Source organism: Pholis gunnellus, assembly GCF_910591455.1.
Source record: "Pholis gunnellus genome assembly, chromosome: 11".
Classification (NCBI taxonomy): domain Eukaryota; kingdom Metazoa; phylum Chordata; class Actinopteri; order Perciformes; family Pholidae; genus Pholis; species Pholis gunnellus.
The window spans coordinates 24091026-24113392 of NC_136538.1; the positions used below are offsets into that span (position 1 = coordinate 24091026).

Genomic DNA, 22367 nt, shown 5'->3' on the forward strand with positions numbered 1-22367 from the left:
GACACACACACACACACGCAGACACACACACACACACACACACACACACACTGTGCATACACACACGGTCATATATTATAATGACATCACATTTGTTTGTCAAATACCTTTTTCTTTGTGCAAATCTTTAACACCAGTGGTTCGATAAAAAAACAAAACGCTTTCTGATTAAAACAACAACAACAAAGGGAGGGTGTCAAAACAAACAAACAAACTTAAACGTGTAACTGTTGACGCTGAATTAAAGAAATGGCCGATCATCGCTGCTTCCTGTGTTTCTCTCGGGTCGATCCTGAGCTCCGGGTTTATTACATCAGAGGTCTTTGCTTCCTGACTCTGGTCACATGATCGGGGAACCAGGAAGTGAACGCCCCCCCCCCCCCCCCCCCCCCCCGTCTGTCTGTCTGTCTGACACACGCCGAGCTACGTGACCTACGTGTCTTTTTAGTGTTCGTCTCTGTCAAAAAAATACTACATTTATATTTACAACAGTTAAATAGAGGTCAATTAAGCACTTGTGTGGTGACGGTGTGACGGTGTGTCGATGAGCAGAGCTGGCAAAGCTTTGTACTTTTTTTTTTTAATCTTTTATCTTTTTTTTATCCTTTAAAAACCCAAATAAATCAGGAAAGCCATCCCAGTTGTTAAGTTACATCATGCCACAATAAATAAAGGTGTAGTTTAAAAAAAGAATAAAAAAAGCAGAGGAAAGGAAAGAGGAAGAAGGAGACGCTGAAGGATTTCTGTGCAAGATGGCGCTTCAGTGAAGCTTTAGCGCAAGTAGCAGTAGCAGTAGCAGTAGCAGTAGTAGTAGTAGTAGTAGTAGTAGTAGTAGTATGTGTAGGACTAGTAGTAGAAGTAGTGTTGACGTCAGACTTCTGTGCAGGAAAGGTGGGTGTCAGGAAGGATTCCCGTCTGTCTCAAACCCAAACTGGCCTCAGACCAGCAGTTTCTAAGCCCCGCCTCCACTACGACGCACTAAAACTAACACACACGTAACACTGCGGCGCATTGTTTAAAAAAAACCCACCGGGAATCCACATCTGTACCCATGAAACGGCTCATCTCCCCCGTTACACGGGAGGGTTTTGGCGGGTTAAGGTTTGGGATGAGTGGGTAGAGAGTGTGTGTACATGTGTGTGTGTGTGTCTGTGTGTGTCTCAGTAGCTGTTTTCATGGCCTGCCAGGATGTAGAGGTTGCTGTGGGCTGTAGGGTTGTCTGTCGGCCGGCTCTCCAGCACCACCACCCTGCAACACACACACACACACACACACATCCAGTTTAGTTGGGAAGGAAACATTAATCTTTATTCCACCTTTAAATCACCAGACAAAAGAACACGACAGTGAGTAAAGTAGAGGTATGAAGACGTCGTAAAGAGCCAGAGGTTTATTGTAGTAAAATGTAGAGACAGCAAACAACCCACACAGGATACGGTCCAAGCCTGTAGAAGCCCTGTTACTGTAGAAGCCCTGTTACTGTAGACGCCCTGTTACTGTAGACGCCCTGTTACTGTAGACGCCCTGTTACTGTAGCCCTGTTACTGTAAAAGCCCTGTTACTGTAGCCCTGTTACTGTAGCCCTGTTACTGTAAAAGCCCTGTTACTGTAGCCCCGTTACTGTAGAAGCCCTGTTACTGTAGCCCTGTTACTGTAGACGCCCTGTTACTGTAGACGCCCTGTTACTGTAGACGCCCTGTTACTGTAGCCCTGTTACTGTAAAAGCCCTGTTACTGTAGCCCTGTTACTGTAAAAGCCCTGTTACTGTAGATGCCCTGTTACTGTAGAAGCCCTGTTACTGTAAAAGCCCTGTTACTGTAGACGCCCTGTTACTGTAAAAGCCCTGTTACTGTAGATGCCCTGTTACTGTAGACGCCCTGTTACTGTAGACGCCCTGTTACTGTAGAAGCCCTGTTACTGTAGAAGCCCTGTTACTGTAGACGCCCTGTTACTGTAGCCCTGTTACTGTAAAAGCCCTGTTACTGTAGCCCTGTTACTGTAAAAGCCCTGTTACTGTAAAAGCCCTGTTACTGTAGAAGCCCTGTTACTGTAGCCCTGTTACTGTAAAAGCCCTGTTACTGTAGATGCCCTGTTACTGTAAAAGCCCTGTTACTGTAGATGCCCTGTTACTGTAGACGCCCTGTTACTGTAGAAGCCATTACTGTAGAAGCCCTGTTACTGTAGAAGCCAAGCCCTGTTACTGTAGACGCCCTGTTACTGTAGAAGCCCTGTTACTGTAGCCCTGTTACTGTAGAAGCCCTGTTACTGTAGAAGCCCTGTTACTGTAGCCCCGTTACTGTAGAAGCCCTGTTACTGTAGAAGCCCCGTTACTGTAGCCCTGTTACTGTAGAAGCCCTGTTACTGTAGAAGCCCTGTTACTGTAGCCCTGTTACTGTAGACGCCCTGTTACTGTAAAAGCCCTGTTACTGTAGACGCCCTGTTACTGTAGAAGCCCTGTTACTGTAGAAGCCATTACTGTAGAAGCCATTACTGTAGAAGCCCTGTTACTGTAGACGCCCTGTTACTGTAGCCCTGTTACTGTAGAAGCCCTGTTACTGTAGAAGTTATTTGGGAGAAAAAGACCCCCCTGCTTTAAGTCTTCACTCAAAGTGAGACGATCAGACACCAAAATCATCCAGTCGACACCAAAGCAGCTCAAAAGCATCAGATTTTGTGCAGGTTGACATAAAAACTGATACAATTCGCTAGATTTGACTTCTTATTTTGTCAGTTTGAACTGTGTGAGACCAGACAAAGATGATTTTGGTGTCTATGATTTTAATCCCATCAGACGCTCCTAAAAAGCTGCTGATCAGCGACGTCGGAGACAGAAGAAGAGGCCAGTGAGCAGCGAGTGTACCTGGGCAGAGCGCGGCCTCTGTCGGTGTCTGGATCTCTACAGTCGGCACGTCTTCGGTGATGAGACATCAGAGAGGGTGTTAGCAGAGACCTGAGTGTGTGTGTGAAGTGTGTATGTGTTAATGTGTGTGTGTGTGTGTGTTCTCACCTGTCTGATCCCAGTAGTCTGAAGATGCGTGTGCTGTCAGAGATCTCCTGGGTGACCTGAGGAACATGCGAGACCATTTAGGCTTAATTTCATGTGATATCACAGGTATTAATGCAACAAAATAAACACTTAATTCACAGAGTTAAATGTGAGAAAAATCATCCGTTATATTCTCTCCTCAGAGTCACCAGACGTTGTAAAACAAACTCGACAATCAAAATAAAACTCATCAAATCTTTTGCGAGTTTGAAAGAAAGAAATCAGTAAAAGATATAAAAAACACAAAAGAAGAAACCACCGTAACACGTTCTGTTTCTGGGACGTTCCTTAGGTCGAGTGTTACACACCAGAAAAACAAACATATTTACTTATACACTAAAGGATGTGACGATAACTTATCTATGAAATCATCTCTAACATGTTTAGAAACTACGCGTCAACATTAGAAACTGAACCAACCACGCCTGTTTAAAACACTCTTAAAAAAACCTTTAAATCATTGGAACGTTGATACGATCCTGAACACAACTTCACATGTTCATGAGATCCGTGTTGGTGCTCAGCGAAAAGGAAAAATACCAGAAAGGCAAAATAACTTCTGAGGACATTTGACCCTTTTCTCTTATTTTCCATGTGTTTTTATCAATAACTGACAAACAGTTTTCCAGGTTTTCCAGGACGTCGGAGACGCTCTGTACTAAACCTCACCTCGTTGGTCTTGAAGCTGCGTCCCTGCATGCCGTGCCTCCAGAAGGCCAGAACGCTGTCCTGGAGACAAACTGCAAAGAAAAACAGAAACAAGAACTTTATCTCTGAAGTACAGCGGAGCTGAAGACCTCAGTTCAGTTCATGAAAGACATTCGGTCTCTATATTTATGTCGTGAGTTCTATTTTACCCGTGGCTTCGATCTGGAAGTTGAAGGTGAGCTCAGCTGACAACTTCCTGCTGGATTTCAACCGTCCCTGGAGGTTCACGATCTTTATACTCCCTGTGGAGAGAGAGAGAGAACCTCATGCACTCTGACCTGAAGCTGCACGATGAAGACACACATGTACAGAACTGTGACTCACTGTCGAGGCAGACTAAGATGGTGTCCCTCTCCAGCTGAGTGACGTGGATCACACAGGTCTGTGGCGTGTCTGCAGAGAGAGAGAGCGGAGAGCTTAATGTCGGCCTCCATGTTTGAAACATCTCAGGACACACAGAGGGTCAGTTTAAAGGGTTCGGGTGTTCTGAAGGGTTTGCATGAGGTGCTCCTCCTTAAAGCGGTCACACTGTTCTCACTTGCTTCTGTGAACCAGGAGGAGGTAGAGTTGGGGTTGACGGTGCCGAACCGGACCACCTGGCTGAGTTCGGTGCCTTTGCTGACCGCCACGCAGATCAGCGGGTAGGTCTGCTCCGGGACCACCAGCATCTCGAAGACCTCCAGCGGACACGGCAGCGGGAAGTCGATGTTCTGTGGAGGCAGACGGAGACGCGGTCGGTGTTAGCGACGTCTGTCTCAGAGTAAAACTAAAGCTAGTTATAGATATTAAACTATTCACATGTCACAGCCTCTCCTCTCTGCTCTGTGTTCACTCAAAGTTTCTCAGATGTTTTGTCACATGACTGTTATATCACAATTTCAAGCTTTGTTTCTGAAGGACGCGTTCCGTCACACATGTGTTCAAGGACCATCGGAAAGATGAAAATCTGACAATTACGACAGTTTTCACAGCTTCTGGCTGTGATGAACGGTCTAGTTTTGGCGATTGTTTGAAGAAAACATGCTTTTCCATCCGTAGAAGACATCAGAGCAGCCTTAACAAACGTGACATGTTTAAAATCTTCATTTGTCATAAAGAAACTGACCTTGATGAGCATAAACCTTTGCATGGACTCCACCCACTCCAGCAGCATGACGCTGGACTGGAAGGCTCCACACAGGTACTTGTGGCCTGTGTACGGGTTACGCACTGCATGGAAACAACACCAGCCATCAGCAACATGGTGACCTTTGACTTTAACTCACAACTACCTGTGAGATGTTTAAGTATCACACACATGCTTCTATGTTCGGCCATGAAACGAGCAGCACCAGTACAGTAGTTACTCACATGTAAATATAAAACCCTGCTTCACTAAACTCACCTACGCAGCACTTTTGGCACCCTTTGGTGTCTGGAATTTTATTGGAGACGGCAAACTTCCTACAGACAAAGAGAGAAATCACGTTATTCAAAAGGTTTAAGACTAAAGAGGAGCGGATGAAAAGGAAAGAGTCTTCTTAATACTGATGAGTCTGTTTACCTGGGAATCATCTTATCAGGCAGCTTGTGTGTGGGAATGGCGACGGGTAACTTCTGTAACTGTCGGGCCTGTTCGAACAGACCGCCCAGACTGTGGGAGTACAGCTGGGAGGCTTTTCCTGCACGAGGACAGAAAGGAAGTCAAGAAGGAACAATGACGAGTTTAAGATGCAACGTGTTGGATCCGGCTCATGAGAATAAACCGGTTTATTATAACGAGCTCACCAGATATGGAGAGAAGGCTGCTGTTCATCACGTAGAGCCAGGTACACCGCCGAGGAAAGAGCTGCACACGCACACGAGGAAGAGGAGGAAGAGGAGCACATGAGCACAATGAGGAAGAGGAGGAGTACATGAGCACAATGAGGAAGAGGAGGATGAAGAGGATACATGAGCACAATGAGGAAGAAGAGGATGAAGAGGATACATGAGCACAATGAGGAAGAAGAGGATGAAGAGGATACATGAGCACAATGAGGAAGAAGAGGATGAAGAGGAGTACATGAGCACAATGAGGAAGAAGAGGATGAAGAGGAGTACATGAGCACAATGAGGAAGAAGAGGATGAAGAGGATACATGAGCACAATGAGGAAGAAGAGGATGAAGAGGAGTACATGAGCACAATGAGGAAGAAGAGGATGAAGAGGAGTACATGAGCACAATGAGGAAGAAGAGGATGAAGAGGAGTACATGAGCACAATGAGGAAGAAGAGGATGAAGAGGATACATGAGCACAATGAGGAAGAAGAGGATGAAGAGGAGTACATGAGCACAATGAGGAAGAAGAGGATGAAGAGGAGTACATGAGCACAATGAGGAAGAAGAGGATGAAGAGGATACATGAGCACAATGAGGAAGAAGAGGATGAAGAGGAGTACATGAGCACAATGAGGAAGAAGAGGATGAAGAGGAGTACATGAGCACAATGAGGAAGAAGAGGATGAAGAGGATACATGAGCACAATGAGGAAGAAGAGGATGAAGAGGATACATGAGCACAATGAGGAAGAAGAGGATGAAGAGGAGTACATGAGCACAATGAGGAAGAAGAGGATGAAGAGGAGTACATGAGCACAATGAGGAAGAAGAGGATGAAGAGGATACATGAGCACAATGAGGAAGAAGAGGATGAAGAGGAGTACATGAGCACAATGAGGAAGAAGAGGATGAAGAGGAGTACATGAGCACAATGAGGAAGAAGAGGATGAAGAGGAGTACATGAGCACAATGAGGAAGAAGAGGATGAAGAGGATACATGAGCACAATGAGGAAGAAGAGGATGAAGAGGAGTACATGAGCACAATGAGGAAGAAGAGGATGAAGAGGAGTACATGAGCACAATGAGGAAGAAGAGGATGAAGAGGATACATGAGCACAATGAGGAAGAAGAGGATGAAGAGGATACATGAGCACAATGAGGAAGAAGAGGATGAAGAGGAGTACATGAGCACAATGAGGAAGAAGAGGATGAAGAGGAGTACATGAGCACAATGAGGAAGAAGAGGATGAAGAGGAGTACATGAGCACAATGAGGAAGAGGAGGATGAAGAGGAGTACATGAGCACAATGAGGAAGAAGAAGATTTCTTTATATTTAGTATTTTCAAAATGTTGAGAGAAAAGTTTAAATTTCAACATTTGTGCGAGTAGATCTCAAAGGTTTGAGGGTTTTTTTCTCAATATTTGTACTTTATTCAAATGTTTTTAAACTTTATTGTTACAGTTTTAATGATTCATTTAAAGAATTTTCTTTCTTTCTTTTACTTTATTATTTATTTTTCTTATGTCTGGCACGAACACTCTTCTGTACTATTACACAACATTATGTAAAACATTGTACAATATGTGACTATTAAGCGTCATTATTCATGAACTAAAATGTGAATAAAACGGTTTATTACTCTTTTATATTTATATTGTTTATTAATATTACATCCCGATCATCTTAAACAGCTCTGGTCTCTGGTCTCACCTGTTCCATGGAGGTCTCGTGCAGCTCATTAAGGTTTAACGTGTAGATTCCTTCTTCAGCTCCGAATATCAAATACTGGTCTGAAACACACACACACACACACACACACACACACACACACACACACACACATTACACCACTTCTGAGGACAGAGCAGCAGCTCACGTCAGTCTAATGATCTGGCTTCCTATTAGTTACCTCTGGTGTCGGGGTTGATCCAGGAAGTGGCGCAGTGGATCTTCAGAGGACATCCGTTGAACACTTTGGAGAAACACGCACCCATCTGTGAACGAGAGGAGACGAGTGTAAACATTTTGGTTTGGAATAAACCAACTGGAAAAAACACAACGACGAGCATCAAAGATGAGAAGCGGGTTATTAAATAAGACGGTAAATTCCCATAATCTCTGTTTCCCTGTAAAAAAATACCTCTTTACATCGTTTTATGAGGAGAGAGAGAGAGAGAGACGGGTACTTACGTGGACTTTGGGTGTAGGAGGAAGACCATTACTGATTGGCTTCTAGAACACACACACACACACACACACACACACACACACACACACACGGTCAGTCAGCACTTGAGTCTGAAGGATCCTGGTGACACGCTGCTTTTTTTACAGCACCAACAATTCCTACAAAATTCCTGCAAAAACTCATATTCACAGAGAACGGACTGCATCACTGAGGAAATCTATCTTCCTCGTGTCATTAAAGGCATTAAAGATATTAAACCCATTATTATATATTACAGCACAAACACTAGGTTCTGCAACTGAGTGCAATTTGAGGTCGACAGGAGAAATATTGTTAATTCTTTGATATAATAACATTATTTTTCATTTATTTATGTCTTGGGTAGTCGGGGAGTTTTATTCATTTATTTTTTCATGACTCAACCGTCCCTGCATCCCAAAATAAATGTGTTTGAGTGAAGCATGAAGATGTCTTCAGTCATCAACAACTCTCTGCAGAGAGCTGATAGTTTCACTGTCTATCAGCGCTCTTCTTTATGAAACGGGCCAACTTTGCCCTAAATGTCTGCATGTTATCCAATTGACTTACAAACAGCACAGAAGCGCCGAGCTGTTGTTTGTTTGGCAGTGCAGTTAAAGGTGCATTTCACCCTTTGAGGTGTTTCTTTTTGTCTTATTTGTGACGGTTCAGCAGACACAGAAGCCAAACAATCCTTCTGTGGATTTGCTCTCTCGGTGTTTTTGAAACAACATCTCTTGTCGTCTTATGACGAGACTAAAATCTCTCTCTGATCCACCAGCAGGAGTCTCCAGAGTGACGTTATGTTATCTGCACCACAGCGTGATGTGAATGAATGAGCTCACTGGAAGCACATTAGACAGTTGAGAATCAGAGGAGGAACTTCTTTCAGTCAAGAGTGCTCACCGGTACGTCCTTCTTGTCTTTCCGTAGGGGGACACTAGGGGGCATGGTGGACTGTCTCTCTGCTGGACTGTCTCTCTCTCCACCATGTGGAGCCGTGTTCAGCCCGTTACCTACAAGAACAACAACAACAACAGAGACACAACTCAGTGTGACATCAGACTGACACTTTATACACAGAGCTGCTTCTATGACTGGAGACACAGAGGAGCTCAACTCAGACAGACAGAGACAGAGACAGAGAGAGAGACAGACAGAGAGAGGAGCAGGAAGAACACTGAGGATCAAATACAGTCATGAGCCAAGAGAGCTGTTAATGTGACCTGATGAGGAGTCAATACTGGGAGGGTTCTAAACGAGTAGAACCCGTTAGTATTGATGTGGTCCGGAGTGATCGGTTCTCCTATCGGTACTTTGTTAGTTCTGCAGTGAGACGTCCTCCCTCTCTCTCTTTCTCTGTCTCTCTTTCCCTGTCTCTGTCTCTCTCTCGCTGTCTCTGTCTCTCTCCGTCTCTCTCTCTCTCTCTCTCTCGCTGAGTCTCTCTCTCCATCCCTCTCTGAGACTTTGATTATTTTATAAACAGATATTTTGATATATCCATTTCTGACTTTTGTCAGATTTTTGATTATTAAAAATAAGTTTTCTTTGAAGGATTCGAGGTAACAGAAAGTGAGTAACTGTTATATAAATGATCATTTTGTATAACAGACGTATTCCTTTAAGTTTGATTACTGTTGAGTTACAGTTTAGTATTTATACATTTTAATCAAAGAGGAGAATGAGAAGCAGAACTGAACAGCACGTCAGGACGATGTTTGCTCCTCGTCCTTCCTCTTAGGGAGCGAGGAAGCGAGGGGGGGGAGGAGGATGGAGGATGGAGGGGGTAGCAGACTACTAGCTTTTGATTGATTGGCTTAAACAACCAATCACACAAAGAAGAGGACACACACTGATACTGAACAGGAGCTGATGGGACAGGAGAGGGTTTGAGTTATTAACGGACTCATGGGACAGGACGACAGGGTCGGGACACTACCGGTCTACCGAGTGGCTGCTCTTACTCTCTTCCTTTTCCTCCTCTTTCACCTCCTCCTTCAGCACCTCCCACGCCTCCTCCAGCTCCTCCTCTGTGTGAGGTGTGTGGAGCCACTCCCAGAAATGCCTAAAGCTCCCATCATCCTCTGGGGCAGAGCTCTCCGGGGCCGCGTGCTTCGGGCTGTCGTTACCTAGGCTGCTGCGGCGGTGCGGCGGCAGCTTCGGGGGCGGCGGCCTCGGCGGCACGTTGGAGGAGGAGGAGGAGGAGGAGGCGGCGGCCTTGGCGGGGCTCGCCGTCTCCGGGGCCGGACAGCGCTTGATGGTCCCGCCTCCGCCGCCGTCGTCCTCGCTGTGCGATTGGCTGTCGTCGTGTTTCAGATGCTGGGGTTGTTGAGACGAGCAGATGGACTTGGGCTGAAGGGAATAAAAACACAATGTTCTCCATAATTCAACATGCATCAGATATTCACGTTGCCAAATGAACTGAATCTTTGGACACATTTGTTCATACCTTGGGAGGAAGAGGAGGCGGGACCTTCGGCCTCATGACAGTGCTCGATTTACTGAAGAAAGAGGAGGAAACACGTGAGAGTCAGCATCACGAAACACATAAAACAGACTAAAAACTGCTGTTTACTGACAACAAACGTTACACGAAAAACAACCGTTTTCAACAAGTCTCTACTGAGGCTTTGGTTTAACTCGGCATTTAAAGTAATTATCGCTTTGATAATAAAGGACAGATTTCATAAGATCACATTCAGACAAATGTTTTCTAGATGTCGTATTTTACGGAGCGATCAGATGTTAAAAATGACAAATTCAACCAGAGCCCGCCTCTGTTTGACACAGACACAGTATTTAAAATGTTCACCGCTACAAACACACTAGAGATCATTAAAACTACAGATGGAGCGCGTAGAGTCTCTGAGAATAGCAGCGCTGTTACTGAATAACCGCCAATGTTGCTTCAAGTACTCAAAAGCTTCTCTAAATGACGCTTATTGTTATTTGTTAAACAGAATAATACAGACGGCAGACCAGCGCGTACACTCACAGAGACTTTACGGTACGTTTGGCTCATAGACGGCAGATTAGTTGAGCTACTCGTTAATGATGACTGACAGAACAAAAGAACACAACAAAGATCTAAAGACAAACAATCACAGTGAGCACAATCACATGAACACACAGATGAAAATGAGTGGCGGTGATTCAGCAGATGTTTTAACCCCTTAGTGTATCAGTAACACATGCAGACGTTACAGAGCGAGTGAAGCGTAGAGTGAAGGAGGTGTGTTGGGAAGAAGAATAAGATGCTAAAGAAAACACTTATAGGAGCAGAAAGCCGGCATTAAAAAAAACCTGCTGCAAAGAAATGGAGAAAAAACTGTGTGACAAATGAGTGAAGTAATGAGTTGTTGTGAGAATCAGATACAGTTTTAAAGTGCCGGATGAGGTACCGATCCGACAGCTTTATTTACGCTTCAGTCGCTCCCTGATCCGTACTGAGCACGTGCAGCTCTCACACACAGATGAGAAAGAAGCTTCTTCTATTATCAGCTACGGAAATAAAAAACATCCCGAGTGAGACGTCTCCCTTCTTTCTCGCTGCACATGCTCAGTAGCGACCAGGCAGAGAGCGTAACGTTAGCCAGAGCTAGCAACACGTTAGCATTAAGGAGATATTTTACACTGGAACAAATCTGTCAAACTACGGCATTTATTCTCTGTATGAATGTTTTAGAAAGAGTTTAACCTGAGACAGGATATGCACCAATGATATCAATCATATCAGGTCCTACAAAATTATATTAGTAATAATAATAATTATTCAGGTTCAGGTATCAGAATCGGTGTCGGGAAGGAAAAAATGGTCTCGTAACATCTAAAGTTTTTTGCTGATACGATTTTATTCATAAAACATTGTTTAGAACCAGGATTCATTGCTCTGTGTGTTTATGTGTGTATGTGTGTGTGTGTGTGTGTGTGTGTGTGTGTGTGTGTTGACTGCAGTGGAAAATAAATGAACGCTCCGGTCCGCCGCAGACATTTGGCTTTTGCACAATGAGGGATGAGGCTGGATGCCAAATACACAGTTTAATAGAAGCAGGAGAGACGGACACACACACACACACACACACACACACACAGCAAGGAGGCACACAGATGGCGGTGGAAGTGGAGAAGAAAACAATACGTCAGCAGATACGACGTTAAGGTCACGAGGATCACTGAAACTAAACCCAGAGCTCACATTTCAGATCTAAAACATCTGAATCCTGCAGAAGTTAACATAATGTAGTCGTGTAGCCGGGTTAGCATGTAGCTTTAATGTGCCTTTAATGCTGAGCAGTTTAGTGGCTTAAGTTACTCACTGTCCCTGTGTATCTATGGAGGTGAAATGTAGAAATAAGAGGAAGAAAAACACAAAGCGAGCAGCCTCCAGGTGGGTTTTTGGGATTGTTGTTAGTAGTTAACGTCACAACGGCACAGAAAACACACAAACACAGGCGGAGTGTGTGATGTGATGTGTGCACAGAAATGAGGCGATGAAACCGAGGCTCTACGACCGGGAGAGAACTTACTGAGTGTGAGTTTCATCATCATCTGCACCATCATCATCCTCATCATCATCATCCCCTAAGTGTGCCACATGGCCCCTGGGAGAGGAGGTGGAGATAGGAGGGAGGAAGAAGAAATAGAGGGGGTTGAGGCAAGGAGGGAGGGATTAAGGGAGCAAGCAAAGGAGGTAGGGGATGACAACAGGAGGAGGAAGAGGAGGATAGAGGAAGAAGGGAGATCTGAGTGAATCCACAAACTACCTCTGACCCGTGAACCCTGGGCAGATGTGAAAGGACCGAACGGATCCAACAAATAAAGATGGATCCGACAAACTCAATAACAAATCTACACCGTAACCTCCAATCAGTCCACTCAACAGATCCACAACCTCCCTGTTCTATACTCTGCTGCTCTGTCGTTCTTCTGATCAGCGTGAAGCTCTCGTCTCATGAAACGCAACACTTCCTGCAGGTGTTTTTCACAGTAAAAGCCCAACAGGAAGAGGAGGAGTCCTGTCCTGTAATGTCTTCACGTCTGTGTCTCTGCGTTAAAGTAACGCAGGGCTGCACAATTAATAGAATATTATATATCATTCACAATTTTGGCTTCCCATGAATCATAATAACACGATTAAAATGCTCCGCTCAATTAAATAATTGTGTGTAAAAATGTGCAGCCCAAACGTTAGAGCACATCTTTTGGACTAATATCTCCGTATATTAAACGTTCTATTTTCACAAAACTGCACAGTATTTTAAAGTTTTTTAACTGTAATGTTTCTATTCTATATTCATGCGTCTTTGACTGTTGCAGCACTTTGCTTTTATGCTTCATGTCCTCTTTATTTTGTGTGTCGTTTGCACAAAATAAACCAGGTGAATTCCATGAATGTGTAAAACTACTTGATGATAAATCTTCTGTGAATGAGGTGAAGCAGCTTTACGTCGATCAAAAGAACAGTAAAGTAAATAAAAACAGCATTAATGTTAAAAAGAGAAACGTGATAATGACAACATTTCCATAACAGGAAGTGATGCTCCTTCTTGGAGGTTTTTTACCTCTAACTTTACAAAGAAACAGCAACTTCTTCAGACTACACCGTTATGTTATAACGTCGGCTTTAGTTTGAGAATCAAGAGTAATAACGAAGCCTGTCTCTCTAGGAATACAGCAAATAAAAAAGTGAATATACTGAACAAACCCCCAATTCCATGCAACAAACTGATCTTTTTCTTGTATTTAGACTCAGTAAGATTTAAAAATGTACTGTCACAAAACTATAAACTATCAAAATCTACCAACTCTGGCACAAAAAATGAATCTACTACTCTGCCATCACATCTGTCCTCCAAACGAGACAAAAAGGGACAAAAACTAAAGAAACTACATTTTAACTTTGTTGCCTTACAGAATATAATACGTTGAATTCAACATGATCTACATCATATACATGGTAAACATTGATTTTAGCTGCCGCTTTGGCTGTAAACTGTGTGTGTGTGTGTGTGTGTGTGTGTGTGTGTGTGTGTTGAAGCCGTGCTCTGCAGGAAGCTCCTATGAAGCGCAGCCTTTCTGCTGATGACATCAAAGCGTGAAGCAAGCCGCAAGAAGGGAAAAATAAAAGCCAGAAGAATCCAAAATGCAGAGAGCAGCGGCAGCCTGAGGTCGTGGCAGCAGTTTAGTGGCGTGTGATTGGCTCGATTAGTCGTTGACGGTGATTGGCCGATGGGTGGGCGTGGTTAGAACGCCAGCAAATCAAAAGAGGCCCTGAGGTCTGACTCACCTCTGATGAAGCTCCTCCTCCACCGATTTCAGAAGACTCCTGTTTGTCAGAGAGAAAAGAACAAAGGTATATAATATATATAATATATATACAATATAGTTATACAACCATGACACAGTACCGTTTTAATTTACAGTCGCCCAGTACTCCTTTTCACTGAGCAGAGCCTGAAGGCATCATGATGTAACTGAAGTGAACCTCCGTTGGTTAGCCGTTAGCGGTGCTGCTAACGTTACTAGCTCTCCTCCAGTTGCTTTAAACACTGATTGCTTGTTTACAATGTAACATTATCAGAGATCAGAGACTAGAAACACATGTTTTACTGAATATTGGAGGAGAACCATCGTCAGTTAAACTTTATTTAACACTCTGACGGTTAACGGATAACTGTGTAATTAATACAACGGTCCAATAGACCGCTACCTGTAACTGTAGATGAAAACTAAAGCAGTGGAGAGATGAAGGTGTAAAAAGAGAAAGAATTACACAGGAAGTGACTTACTTGTTTCCTCCCAGTAGACTTGGAGAATCGTGTCCGTACTCCAACTGCAAGTCCTACGAGACAAACAAACGACATTAGTCCTGTGACTTAATACTTCACAACGAGCTCATGTAAAGTCAGTGCTACTTTATTTGACGTCTCCAGCGACACAAAGGGCTGGAGCTCTAAAACAAGTGAAACCCTGTTAAATAAATCAAATGACTGAAGGGGGAAGCTACTAAACAATTCAAATCCCCAGTTAGAACTCGTCCTAAGATCATTTCATAACTACAATCATACACAGATAAGCCCAGTGAGCGATTGGCTAATGTGTTCATGTCTATGTCAAAAGATCTGACTCTGGCTGAGTTCACATTGTGGCCTAAAAATATCTATATTATAATAAGATGTTCAACAGCAATCCCCCTCGTCTTCATAATTCTGATGAAGACGTTCGGTTTGCTGATGTGTGTCTCGTTCTAACATTATTAACATATTTGTAGAATTAGATTCCCGTGGCCGCTGCGTAGTTTTGTTTCCAACTCACAGAATCCAAACCTCTCCAATAGCTCCAGAGCGTTGTAAAGTAAAACTGCAGTCAGAAAACTGTTTGTTCTCCCGCTTTACGCACACAAAGGGAGGCCGGAAACTGTATTAACGCGACTGTCTAGCAGCAATCTAACAGCGCCTTTACATTCAGCAATCTAACAGCGCCATAAAATACAGACATCTAACAGCACCCTAAAATACAGCAATCTAACAGTGCCCTAAAATACAGCAATCTAACAGCGCCCTAAAATACAGCAATCTAACAGCGCCCTAAAATACAGCAATCTAACAGCGCCCTAAAATACAGCAATCTAACAGCGCCATAAAATACAGCAATCTAACAGCGCCCTAAAATACAGCAATCTAACAGTACCCTAAAATACAGCAATCTAACAGCGCCCTAAAATACAGCAATCTAACAGCGCCCTAAAATACAGCAATCTAACAGCGCCATAAAATACAGCAATCTAACAGCGCCATAAAATACAGCAATCTAACAGCACCCTAAAATACAGCAAACTAACAGCGCCCTAACATACATTTATAGATTTTATAATGTAACCTCGTTTGTCAATGTGCTCCTAATACCTAATAACTACCTAGTTTTTTTCTCTATTACATGAAGCCACAATGTGAACGCAGCATCGTGTCACACAAACACTGAATAAAGATAATGACATTACGCAACAGGCATGCAGAGGGAAAACACACACACACACACACTGTAAACAAACACACACACAGTAAACAGACAAACATCATACGGACACATGGATGAAAGAGGCCTCGCCGCTCTGGTCGACTAGAGGACGTAAAGAGGTTAGAGCACAGAGAAGCAGTGATGTTCTGAAGAGACACATTCTGTAGAGAGAAACAAATATCAAGACAGAGAATGTTAAAAGGTTCAGTGTGTGTGTTTGGTAATGCCGTAAGTAGGAATGCCTGTGTCCAAAGTGTCCCTCGAGCAAGGCACTGCAGCACTACCAGCAGCTCTAAAACTGAATCTGACCTCCGTCTCTATCTGTGTGTGTGTGTTAGTCTGTTTCACATAAACTTCATATTTTAAAAAGGCAAAATAAGTCTGATTTTCCACAAAAAAAATACATAAATGTATAGAATCATCTGCACTCTGCCTGGATTATTCTCTTTGCATTAAATGTTGTTGTTTTCGGGACGTTTCTGGCCGTCAAACTGTACAAAAAATGTAGCGATTTGCAGGTGCAAGATTGCAACCATGCATCCAAGAGGAAACTACAAAAATGGCGGACACGTTGACGAAAGAAAATACAAATACAGCGAGAAACAGATCGTTCAAAACCAGAGTGAATTTGGGGAGGGGGAGGAGCCAACAAATCCTACTCGTACTCAACAGATTCACAATTTGATTGTAATGTTTGTTTGTGTGAATGTGTGTATTGTAACCAATGTATCTGAAAACACAACAACAACAACAACACTAAGGACTCAACTACAACACCAGTTAGAGAGGCAAGAGGTAGAGAAGAGAAGAACAAGATGAACAGCAACAGATGGAAGAAGAGATGGAACTAAACTGTGGAAATGAGCAAAAATATACACACGAAGCAGCCAAAACAATCAGCAGTCTGGAAAAATGAAGAAAATAATATAAATATAGAAGAGACAGCAAGGGCTCAGGAAGCAAGAGAGCCAAAAGGAAAGGACTCGTCCTTCAGAACAGATTACGAATGAAAGAGAAATATTATGGAGAGAGTGAGACATGAAGGCATAAGGTTAAAGAGATGATGACAGACTGGAAATAAAGAGGACGAGAGAGAGAGAGCGAGAGAGAGAGAGAGACAGATAGAAAGAGTACTACCAGATTAGATCTCGCGGTATAGTAGAGCTCCTCAACACAGTCCAGATAGGGCTCAGATTCACACTGGTCAGCAAGACAGAGCGAGAGAGACCTCAGTTAATACATTAACCTGGACTGATGGAGGGAACGGGGGGGAGGAACGGAGACACTGATGCAAAAGAAAGAAGAGGATGACGGATGAAAGATGGATTTAAGGCCAAAAAATGGGCTCGGATAGTCCGTGAAGGAGGGAATATTAATCCGAGGAGAAGAGGAACAGATCGAGGGAGGGAACTGGGGTTGGATGAGAGTTTAAAGGAGGAGAAACATTAATAAATGGCATTAATATATATTATTGGTTATTAACAGCCTCCTTCAGTGAACAATAGAGAGCTGCAGGGACTTCTTTTTAATTATTGCAGAAAATAATCTCGTCTATGATACTTAAACGTTTCGTTCATCAAGATAATCTTCTCAAATTAACTCCACTTCTATGATGTTTGAAGTGTAAAGTAAGAAGCTAACGTTAGCCTGTAAAGGACCGTAGTCCAGGTTCCTGATTGTTCTCTAGACACATCTGTGTAAAGATGCCACAAAATGCTGCTGCTATTACGTTATTGATATCCAACAATACTATTGATTTTTAAAGGCTACACATAGCACTGTGATCCTGAACGGACGGCTCTTAGAGAAGCAAAAACCACATTAGTCAGCAAGACAGAGAGAGACCCCATGTGATCATATTATTCAAGGACGAACGGGTGAATGGATACGAACCGCCCGTTTCATACCGTGAACCTAACCTGATGGACAGATGGATTTAGCATCAGGACTTTCTCCACAGAGGAACATAAAAGGAGTTCAAAGTGCAAAAGAAAGGACAGAACGAGGTGTGAGGAAGAGGAGGACTTTAACAAGACGCTGTGATCGAGAATGAACCGGCACCATCCCGTTTATTCAACAAGCAGCAGAACCAGCTTTAGTTTATAGGAAATCACACGTAATATTCAGCTACGCCTCGAACAAGACACACAATAACCAATGAGTGACGTCAGGACGACTACGTCCGCTGCTGATAGACGGTCTGTGGTTTTCTAAACTCGTCTTTCCTCCAGCATTCACAGGCCGATCCTAAAGGCTTTCTGCAGCATGTTCTGGTTCACAAAGGCCATTGACTCTCTCCACAGGAGCGCAGCTAGAAAGCATCCTGATCAGCTGATGTCATCCACTACCCCTAAAAGATTCTCTGACGTAGATCAAGACGTCCCTACATTTCAGAGTGAATCTACGTGGATGGGATCGGTGGATTTGCTCTCTCTCTCTCTCAAACATACGTCACAGCTGATGAACTCACCGGTTCGTGGTGAGGCTCCGTCTCCTTCCTGAGCGGAGGGTCGAACTTCACCTGACCGACTGAGGGAGAGGCAGAGACAAAGCAGAGGGTCGTTATGGATTATTTTTGCGTGAACGTGAGATTTGTTCACGTTTGATTGTGTGCTGTGACCTCACAGTTAATCTCCGACAGCGTCTTTCCCTCTCTGGCGCTCCTGCTGGTGGAGCGGATCCGATGAGGAACGGAGACCGGAGACTATCGGAGGAGGAGAAACACAGAGAGTCAGAGAGCTGTTCAACCTGAGACCATTACACACAACATGATCCCTCTGCTACTTCCTGTGGGAGGGATATGATGACACAGCAAAACAGCCAGCAGCACTCTGCAACCAGACAACCAGAAACACAGCAACGCAGGCGACGGGGAAACACAGACCTTCCTCTGGCAACGACGGCAACGAGTCCCTGAAAGGGAGACCGCCATGCAGGACCCGGGTCTCATGTCTTAATGGAGGTGACCCGTGTGGGGCAAACAGCCGACCACAACAGTCTGGACATCCAGCTGAGCTGCAGTCCAAACCGGGACGCGTCCGTTAGAAGACATTGATCCTCGTGTAAGAACCGTACAAACAGACTCTTATAGTTTGACTTTTAGGAGTCATGTGCTGTTATTCTGCTGTTATTCTGCTGTTATCTAAGCTGAGGTTTCTCACCAAAGGATTGTATATTTCATAACTTTGAAGCATTGAGTTTAATGAACCCCGTTTATAAATGACACATAATAATTATGTCAACATTGAGATTATGTTTGAACTAAAGGCCGACATCATTCTAAATGTATTCCTGTAACTTAACGATATCACCATTCATTTAAATCTATTGATGCTGTTGTATAACAATAACTCGTTATCCGTCCTCCTTCCTTGTCTCTTAATTCTGCTGCTGACGCTGTTAATAAATATATATTTTTCCTCTTTGCATCTCCAAATGCAGGAGTTTAATAAAGCACACATGAGGCAGGAAGTGAAGGTATCTAACGGCATTAATTATGCTCATTTACAGAATGAATTCTCATTTACACACACTGTTTTAAACAGTTATCTGAAGTTCAGAGCGTTTAAGTTCAGATGAGATTATCTAAATGTTCATGCATGAGCTTGTAAAACTGCTCATTCACAAGTTAAACCACAGAACTCTGTGTTCAAACTCTACTGGACCTCAAGTCTCCAGTATTTCATCTTAAGAAGCTGAAAACAACAACACAGCAAACCTCAAACCATGCTTTAAAGCTCCTGCAGGAGACAAACCAAGACTCAAGACTCATTCGTAGCACAGATCCACTAACAGATCATAGCTCCATTTAAAACCACCTCTTAAATATGAAGATCTTCATCAGTAACACACACGGTTAGTACGCTAGATGAAGATGGCTCCCGTAACCGTCATATTTAAATACTACACACCGCGTCTGTGCCCTGAGATGTTGAATTCATTTAGGTGAAAGTGTTTAGTACCTCAGTATAAATCTGAATATATTTCATATATTTGGGCACATAATGGCTGTTTTCTTTCTATATATTTCATTATATTTTAGGTACATTTATGTCCCCAAAGACTAAATAAAGACAATGGCTGCATCTCTCTAACCACACAGAGCACCGTTTGGTATTTATGAACTCATTAAGTTATATATCAAAGATATGCATGTGTTTATATATATATATACATATAATCAATGTTTAAAAAAAGTCATATGAAATACATTCAATAAACATAATTTTAGCAATATTCCACATTTTTCTAATATACTGACTTTGAGTTTTGAGGAAAGTGAGATTTTTCATGTGATCTAAAACTGTCAAAGTTCTACTGTTGTAGATATATAAGACATTAATAAATACTATATATACTACTTATTATACGATAATATATGTGTAGATACGTTCAGCCTGTGTTGTGACGTTTCATTATATCACAGTAAATATAGAAACACCATTCTTTAGCCGGACGTCGGTTTGAGCTGTTTCAGAAGCATTATTGTAAAGGAGGCGATGATGTCACGCTTTGGTCGCCATCTTCATCTTTACGAGCGATACTGATTATTATATATATGATTATATTTGATCCATCAGAACACCAGCAGACCCTGAAGTGAACGGTTTGTGTTAGAGGCGACTTCACCGCAGCACAGACTGGTACCTTCCTACGGGCCGCGAAACGGGGCGCACGCCGAGCACCGGGGCTTATGGGTAGGAAATGACCCCTGTACTTAAACTGAGGAGGGGGCAGAGGAAGGGGACAAGGAGACAGGAGAAAGGGGGAGAAAGAAGGAGAGGAGAAAGAGGAAGCGCTACAAGAAGGAAGAGGAAAGAGGAAGAAAGGAGAAGGAAAGAGAGGAGAAAAGAGCAGGATGAAGGAAAGGAAAGAAGGACAAAAGCAGAAAGATGAGTCACATGTGCCAGAGGTTGAATGAGGAGAAAGAAGTGCACGATTAGGAGGGATGGAAAGGAAGCGAGATCGTCCTCCGTCGACTCCTTGACTCACAGACCTGCAGAGGTGAAAGGTGAAAGGTTACCTCTGGTTCGGGGTCGTCGTCGTCAAAGTCGTTGTAGGTGCTGTGGTCCGGGTTGTTGGATTTGTCCAGCAGCTCGATCGCCAACGTCCTGCTGAGAGGCTGAGACACGAAAGGGTGCTGGGAGACGAGAGAGAGGGGGGGAGAGATGAAGGGAGAGAGAGAGAGAGAGAAAGTTGTGTTAAACGTCTGGTCACTACTTAAAGAACTCAAAGCTTTTCAGTTATTCTAGATCATCTAGCGTCTCTTGCGTTCTTGGTTTCTTACTTGACAGATAAATAAATTAACAGCTCATCAGAGTCTTAAGGTGTGTTCACACCAAACGCGATGAACGCGGCGCGATTACATACAAAGTCTATGTACAGTGTCGCGCGGCGCGTTTGACGCGTCAAAACGCCGAAACGCCAAGTCTATGTACAGACGCGATGAGCACGAATTTGCGATGGCGCAGCGCGACAGCCTATCAGCGTTGAGTTGAGTTCTGTTTATATCGGTTACTTATTCGGTCATTTGACTGACTGAAGCCTCATTAACATTCCTCGCTGATCATCTAAACAAAATAAAACTAAAACCGTCTCTTTCCACTGTTCCAACAATCACCAGCTCTGGTTTGAGAGTTTGAAATGTAGTAGAGAAGAAGTTTGATACAATAAAGAAGTAACAAATGTTACATTTACACTGTTTACGAACGCTGTTTTCTGACCACAAAGACAACAGAAATACGTTTACACACTTAATAATTATAAATACGTTCTCACCTGCAGCAGCTTCTCAGCCGTCGGCCTCTTCTTTGGGCTCTTAGTGAGCGACAGTTTGACAAAATGGTGGAAGTTATTTGTCCTGTCGTCCAGCAGAGAGAGAGAGAGAGAATAAAGAGAGAGAGAGAGAGAGAGAGAGAGAGAGAGAGAGAGAATAAAGAGAGAGAGAGAGAGAGAGAGGGTTAGATTAAAAACCGTGTGCTCTCACACAGACACATAGAAGTCCTTCACTGCTCTCTTACCACTTGACTTTATCTTTCAACTTAGGAGGCTGGAAATTACTCTTGGTCATTAAGAAGAGAGCCCTGAGGAGGAAGAGGAGAGACGAAGAGTAAACCTGGAGTCTTTAGAGCAGAACACGGACCACAAACCACACAGTTATAACGACAAGAGACAGCTGGAGGTCTCTCTGTACAGATGTGTATTTATATACATATATATATGTATATATATATATGTATATAAATACACATTCTGATAAATCAGTGTTTTAAACACTTCTGTTTCAATCACATGTGGGAAGAATTAAATCTCTTTCTCATCCTCACACTCGGCTATCATCACACTAACACAGTCCAAACAAGTATTATACACACGCCTACACACACACACACACACACACACATGTACACACACACACACACACACGTACACACACACCTCATGGGGTGCAGGTCGAACATGGGAGGCTGTAGTTCAGCCAGCTCTATTGCAGTGATGCCCACAGCCCAGATGTCACACAGCTGGTTGTAACCTCCTTTCCTCTCTACCGCTGCTACCTCAGGAGCCATCCTATGAGAGAGGAGGAGG

The 22367-nt window shown here is 43.4% G+C and overlaps 1 protein-coding gene across 5 annotated transcripts in view; it reads right to left on the bottom strand.

Annotated features, from left to right (window-relative positions):
• Nucleotides 1–397: 397 nt before the first annotated feature.
• The window catches only part of LOC306703004 (mitogen-activated protein kinase kinase kinase kinase 3-like), a gene marked incomplete at its 3' end in the record, with an annotated part of 32632 nt that continues 10662 nt past the window's right edge, over nt 398–22367 (bottom strand). The window contains exons 9-35 of one of the 5 annotated variants that reach the window (XM_079168800.1): nt 22218–22349; nt 21800–21862; nt 21558–21639; nt 20803–20919; nt 18405–18483; nt 18250–18308; nt 16917–16979; nt 14552–14604; nt 14050–14088; nt 12290–12364; nt 10213–10264; nt 9893–10115; nt 8670–8779; nt 7748–7789; nt 7467–7551; nt 7268–7347; nt 5522–5582; nt 5298–5415; nt 5139–5197; nt 4860–4963; nt 4293–4464; nt 4079–4147; nt 3904–3996; nt 3716–3786; nt 3008–3063; nt 2861–2911; nt 398–1248 (exon numbers count right to left, since the gene is read on the bottom strand). In XM_079168800.1, coding sequence (XP_079024926.1) covers nt 1161–1248; nt 2861–2911; nt 3008–3063; nt 3716–3786; nt 3904–3996; nt 4079–4147; nt 4293–4464; nt 4860–4963; nt 5139–5197; nt 5298–5415; nt 5522–5582; nt 7268–7347; nt 7467–7551; nt 7748–7789; nt 8670–8779; nt 9893–10115; nt 10213–10264; nt 12290–12364; nt 14050–14088; nt 14552–14604; nt 16917–16979; nt 18250–18308; nt 18405–18483; nt 20803–20919; nt 21558–21639; nt 21800–21862; nt 22218–22349 — 2296 coding nt within the window. Of the gene's footprint in view, nt 1249–2860; nt 2912–3003; nt 3064–3715; nt 3787–3903; nt 3997–4078; nt 4148–4292; nt 4465–4859; nt 4964–5138; nt 5198–5297; nt 5416–5521; nt 5583–7267; nt 7348–7466; nt 7552–7747; nt 7790–8669; nt 8780–9727; nt 10116–10212; nt 10265–12289; nt 12365–14049; nt 14089–14551; nt 14605–16916; nt 16980–18249; nt 18309–18404; nt 18484–20802; nt 20920–21557; nt 21640–21799; nt 21863–22217; nt 22350–22367 lie in introns of those variants that run through there. The other 4 variants (XM_079168798.1, XM_079168799.1, XM_079168802.1 and 1 more) reach the window with 4 other exon arrangements.